This window comes from Strix uralensis, chromosome Z, assembly GCF_047716275.1.
Source record: "Strix uralensis isolate ZFMK-TIS-50842 chromosome Z, bStrUra1, whole genome shotgun sequence".
NCBI lineage: Eukaryota > Metazoa > Chordata > Aves > Strigiformes > Strigidae > Strix > Strix uralensis.
The window spans coordinates 80,347,047-80,353,607 of record NC_134012.1 but is presented as its reverse complement, the minus strand read 5'-3'; the positions used below and the strand labels follow the sequence as shown (position 1 = coordinate 80,353,607).

The 6,561-nt window shown below is 36.2% G+C and overlaps 1 protein-coding gene across 7 annotated transcripts in view; it reads right to left on the bottom strand.

The window, feature by feature from the left end:
- Positions 1–666: 666 nt before the first annotated feature.
- The window catches only part of PRUNE2 (prune homolog 2 with BCH domain), a 148,438-nt gene continuing 142,543 nt past the window's right edge, over positions 667–6,561 (bottom strand). For 6 of the 7 annotated variants that reach the window (XM_074856165.1, XM_074856172.1, XM_074856167.1 and 3 more), the window contains 2 exons: positions 6,338–6,385; positions 667–3,577 (listed from right to left, as the gene is read on the bottom strand). In XM_074856165.1, the coding sequence (XP_074712266.1) occupies positions 3,556–3,577; positions 6,338–6,385 (70 nt within the window). In that variant the 3' untranslated portion in view covers positions 667–3,555. The remainder of the gene's footprint in view (positions 3,578–6,337; positions 6,386–6,561) is intronic. The other variant, XM_074856169.1, reaches the window with a different exon arrangement.

Here is a 6,561-nt window from a genome sequence, read left to right as displayed (position 1 = left end):
AAAAGGTCTAGGAGCATTCAGAGAGTTGCTTGCAAGTGGGCGGCAATTAAGAAGGCATAGGTATACCCTTTTATCTCAAATTTGGTGCCTCACTGGCCAATGCTCCAGGTTAGCTGTCCAAAAGTCAGCCAGGTTTACTTAAAGTGGTAGCAGTATAAATTGACCCACTGGACATAGATGTAGATTGGGACAGGAGTGGGGACATGGTACCAGGTAGGTGAGAGAACTGAACATGCACCAGCTCCAACTTCTTCCTTCACTGCAGTCAATATGGTTGTTAAATGGCTCAGGATGGTTTCATAGTCAATCTGTTTCTGTCCTGTAGCCTCTGTTTTCTGCCTACCATATGAGATGGAGTAAGACTCGTGACGCATTTGATTTTTAGATAACAGCACAGACACAAATTAGAGAGCAATTTGAAGAGCTCCTCCTGCTTTCCTTCATGAACAATATTGCTAGTATCAGCAAAGCAAGGATTTGAATACGTGGTGGTGGAGAACATCATGAGACACAGAACTGACTCAGTTTCAATTTGTGGAAGCACAGGTAGGGAATGAAAGGAAAAAAAGTTTGCAAAGAACTGTGATTTGAAACGGTCAAGTGTTTCCATGCACCCAGGGAATAAATAAAAAAAACCTTGGAGCTGAAAGGAAAGACTTCCAGTGATGGGTTGCAGTTCTTTATTTCTGATTCATATGTATATATATGCACACAATGATATTAGATATCCTTGTATTGCTTAATCTATAATTTAAGTCAGCACAGGTCTTTTAACAAAAAAAAAAAATTGCAACTATAATTTATATTTGATCTGAGCACTCTGATACACAGTAGAAAAAATCCATATATAAAAGATTATATCTGTGCAATTATATGTACTATATTGCTGTTTCAACAAACTACTGATTTATTAATATTGATACATTATTGTCGGTATAATATAGAATTGCCGTATCATAACATTAAAAAACTTTTCAAAATATATTAATAAGCAAAGATAACCACACCTTGATCTTGCAATCATTTTTGACCATCACACTGATGCCCCATTTCATTTTAATGTGACATTTGGCTTAAACAAATTCCTTCTGTCTCAGGCTGCTGCTATTGGTCCACTCACATTAATCATATCAATTCATGTACAGCTTTGCTGTTTAGTGATTTCATACAAAGCCTTTAGAATTAAACTCACCTCTGAGCTGACATCCACCACTAAGACCACAAATCTCATATACCCCACTTAGGCCTCAAACAGTGCATAAAGATCTGTGCTGAACCTCTGCTTTGTGGTGAATTTCTCTCTTAGCGAACACTTCTCTCACCTATAGCTTAACACAAGTAACCTGGCTCATTCTATGTGGCTTAAACTACAGGTCTACAGAAGATGTGACTTCATGCTACTAAATGCTTTTAATAGTTTAGATCTAGGTGAAGCTTAATTAGCATCTGGAAGTTAATACAAATATTAATCTGTACATAAAATATTATCCCCAATATTCTAAGTGACAGCACTTTTATAAGGCAGACACAAGCCAAGATTCAAATATCTGAGAAAAGGTGGAAACTACTGGATCCTAATTTAGGGCAAGGTTATAGAGCAGCAACAATGGTCAGCAGGATTAGGCCCTTCCCCTGTGAAAATTAACTGACAGAAAGATGTGATACAGCAGGCTAGCTAGTATGACAGAGATACAGTGCACCACCTCTCAGTACAGAGCAAGGACTGCAGAGGTGCAGATATTTCAGTTTTGATGATGGCAGATAAGAAAGCATTTGGCAAGTTGTTGCCTTTCTGACAATTTTGTCAATCTTCATTAGAGTAGCTGAACAACAGTGCACACAATGATGGATGCTTGCTTCCTTGCCTGCAGACTACCTTGCAAATACAAGATACAAATTGACAGAAATGGAAATGTGCAAACCACAGAACAAAAATATCAATCTTTTAAATGAAGGATGAAATAGAATTTTCACTCTCAGTTTGGATTCTACTGAAAAATCAAGGCTCATGCTGTCCTGCCTTTTGCTTAAACTTTATTCCTCAAGAAAACTGCTTGTCTTCTCTTTCATTAATAATTCTGAACTGGAAGCAAGACTGCAGTTAGTGCACACATGAAAAGAAGGTGCAAATTATCTTGAATTGTTATGTCTAAGGACATAAGACAAGGTAGAGAATCTACAGATGTAATTCTAGGGCATATGAGAATCTTGTGAAGATAATAATAGTATTTCAGAGAGTGCATAACACTATAGTTGTGTTAGGACATCCCAAAAGGCAGGTGAGTTGGTAGGTTTGGAAAATGCATGCGTGTGTTCATTAGGGTAAAAGAAAGCATTAGTCATATTCTGGAATCTGGTCTTTTTAAAGCAAGCAAGTGGAATTAACTTGACAATTAATTTGCACTCTCTTGGAAAAGAATGGTCTGAGACTGCAGTTATTTTCCAGTGAATATGAGGACTTACTGTGGTGTCTTTTGTGCCAGTACACAGGACAGCAGCAAACAAAAAATGCTTAGGCTTTTTTTCCTTTTCATGTTTTTACTGCTGTGTTCTACGACACAGACAATAAGCTGTATTGTAATAATTTTTTTTTAATATTAGATACACTTTGAATAATACTTTGTCATCTATTCCTAACAAATGAGTGTGACTCCCAACTGTAGATTTATAGACTTAACCTTCAGTTGTTAGTAGGAAATACTGTTTCATATTCGTAACATTAATAGCCTTTACAATTGGAGTTAGGATGCCATTTGAAGACTTGTAACTTAAAAAAAAGTTCTGGAAGAACAGATTTAGAAAACAACAATATTAATTAATGCTCCAAGGCTTTTAGAATCTACAACAATCATTTACAGGATTAGCTGCTTCTATAAAAACCCTTCCTAAAGTAAAGATACTAAACTAAATTATTAAAATAAATTTCAGTTACTCATTTGTCCTCTGGGAAGTCTGTTGATGACTAATTATTATTTTTTTAGTGTATCAGCCTTTTCTCTGACCAGATAAAAAAGTCATTAGGGTTAAATGAACACAGAAAGACTTTTCAGACAGCAAGAAACAAATTCAAGAAAGTCCTGCATCACTTCTAGAATTACTTTTAAACAATACAGTTGCTGCTGCTCTGTAACACAACTGAGCTAACATTTATTGTAACAATAACTATTCTGTTCAGTTATGCATAAACATTAATATGCTTAAGACAAAAATGAAACAAAAATCCACATCCTCATTGACTTGTTCATGAGGCACACTGTTGGTAAAATGGTATACTTTTAAACAGAAATTGCACACACACATAGAAACCGATGCTAGATGATAACAGCTTTCCTAATGAAAACTCTTATTTTCACAAATAACCAGGCCCAAAATTCTGCTGTTTCCATGGCAATGGGATTGGCCCTTTTGATCTTCTCGAATTGCTGAATGACATGGAAAAAATCATAAGCCAAACAAAATTAACCCCAACTGCCTATTGTTCACCATGGTCATGGGTGTCTGGGTGATGAAAATCCAAGTGAATCCTCTTCTTCAAATGCCTGGCAATGATGCTTTTTATTTCAGGGTCATGTCAATTCTATATATTAAAGACAAAAACACAAACACAAAAGAACAACAACAAAAAAGAAATCAGTGCTATGAAACACGTGGCTAGTCATTTCCCCACTCCTGAGCTCCTGCACAGTGTTGAGCATCCTCATCTCTCATTTACTTAAATGCATTGATATCAAATAATTTACATGCATCCTATCTACTATATATGGAAAATACACACCTTAATAAGATCTGTTACTGTTTTATTGAAATCAATAGCTACATTCCTGGCAAATCCAATCTGAAGTAGACACCACGTGTGGAGAGATCCATTGGTGGAATGACACCACAGTGTGGCAAGATACGGGTGCCCTTAAAAATGTTTCTAAGAGTATAGTTTTGCTATTTAGTGCAAAGCCTATGTCATCAAACACTTTAGAAGCATTCTTTAGAATAAAAAGATGTCATCATAAACATTGCATCAAAATACAATTTTCTTCACACAATACATAACTATTTAAAGCACCCTTATTATTTATGAACTGTTACAGAACACAGAGTTCTTTCACTGTGAATTACTTCATAATGAATTTTTTTAAAAGGTATGAGGAAGTGAAAGAAGTTGAACAATATAGAACACAAAAGAGCATGACAATAGACAATGGAACGGATATGAAAAAGACAACAAAAGCAAACTAAGAGCTGGGCAGACTCCAGAGAGGTTTCAGCAGAAAGCATACAGAAGAAAAGTCTGTGTAAAACTGCTGTTATCATTGTGGAGGTATTTACATGGGAAGTCCTATTTCCTGAAGAAATAACACCAGAAATGAGCAATATGACCACAGGAAAATTATTGCCACTTCTGAAGACAAATTCATATTTATGCAGAGAAAATAAATAGCACAAATTAGCATTAATTTGGCCTCAACTATATTTATTTAAGCTAAACATAAATGCTCTTCTCATATTGCTTTTTGTTGCCCAGCTTCTCTTTTGAGAAAAAAATGGAAAATAGTTCAAGCCACAGAAAGACCAAAATTATAAACAAATAGTTTTAACATGTTATTTTCTGTTCCCATACTTTAAAAAAACAGCTCTCATATTGACTTGTTACTGAATAAACAGTGTCTGAGAAAAACAAAAAAAAGATGCTCGAGATTTTATGTCAACTGCTCTAGGAATCAGGAATTTAGCTATGGTTCTAACCTATGTATCAGGTATGATACTGTGATAGTTTACGAGAGTAAACTACGAGAGTAAATTTTATTTTAGAAAGTGAAAAGCTCCATTTTATTTATGCATCTGTTTGCTACATGTAATTCTAATTATTTGCCTGTTTATTATTACTCATGTTATTGATGGAATCTTTTACTGAGGAGTCAGGTTTACTATATGCTATTTCTTCATCAATATTCCAGTGTGAGACATCTGTGCATTTCTACATACCAGTCAGATAGGCAGGGACAGCAAAGTCCCCAACCACTCCTCCCCTGGCCAGGAATACACACACTGCTGCAATGGCTAGTCCTCCTGACATGTTACTCTGTTAGTGCTTGTGTGACACACTACAGCTACAAACACCCTCGCTGAGGCATGTCAGAGTGATACCTGCAAGCAGTTGTTGCCTGCAAGTTGAGGCCTGTAACAATTAGTGATAAGAGAAGCATCCCATTATACCTTATGTAGTCATATTGTACCCAGTTGTGTATACCTGGAAGTCTCAAAGGGGGGAATATTAAGAAATTCTTTTACCAAACAATGTTCAACTTTGTATTTAACAAGGCCTGAGTAATTTAAATATACAAAGAAGATATCCTAACCTTGAGAATAGATACCTCCTGGCAGAAATGCTCAAACAAGGTGGATGAGAAAGAACAGCTTGGCCAGACAACAGAGTTGGGAAACATCCAAGGAGAAGAAATTGTCCTCAAAAAACTCGTGACCATAAAAGGGAAAAAGAAGTAGGGGGCTAACTCCCCAAATGACCACCTGAGACCCCCATGCATGTGTAGGGTAGTTTTGCAATGTGAATGTAGTAGATAGGCAGAAAGGTGGAGACTTCTTGGAAAAATGTATGAATATTCATGTCTTTAAGGTATATAAAGGATGAATTCTTGTTTTAGTGCATGCACATTAGGTGGAATGATCCCCTGTGCATCCAGCACTGCAATAAAGAATGCCTGCCTTCTAAAACTTCAAGCTAAGTCTTACAGGGTTCTTTTGAGACTGAATTTATGGTAACAAGAGGACTGACACACTCCCATTTCCGAGGGAACCAGTCCAGCTTTGAAAGGAAGAGACATAAAGATACTGGAGATTTAATCAGTGAAATAACTATCAAAGAAGCTGAGAAGCACAAAAAGCAAAGAGAAAGAAGACATCAAGAGCATGACCCAGAAATCAAAGTAAAATATGAGACTTTTTAATCTCTGAATGAGAATGGCAAGTTTACCACTTTACTTTTAAATGAGGATAATGCATGGGACCATCTTCACTCTGATCATGCTGCACTTTTTTCTACCTGCTTCTCACATAACTTAACCTGAGTATCATCAGGCTAAATTCTATCTGTCTCTGATTGGAAATGGTCGGACGCTTTATACATATCTGCAATGCAAATATAATAAATCCTAACTTCAGTGCTTCTTCTGCTTGCATATGTTGAATCAAGTTCCTGAAAATAACTATAAAAGCATTTCAGTCTCCAAAAAAGCTTTATGGAGTCTGCCCAGCCTCAGTTCCTAACAGCATGGTTGTAAAATAATGTTAAAATGTAATGACAGTATTAGGCATAAATTCTTACTCCTGCTCCACTGAAGTGATTTCTGGATCATTTGAGAGGCAGCTAGTTCTGGGTACAAGGCAAAAGAGGTAGTGGTAAACATTCCTTCTGCATTTATTTCTTTCTCTTTAAATATGACATCAAATTTGAGGGATGTAATAACTAACTGTAGTGAGTATCTTTGACAGCACAAACACACAGATGTTATTGACAAGAATGTAGTGAGCTTAATGCCTGCAACACAA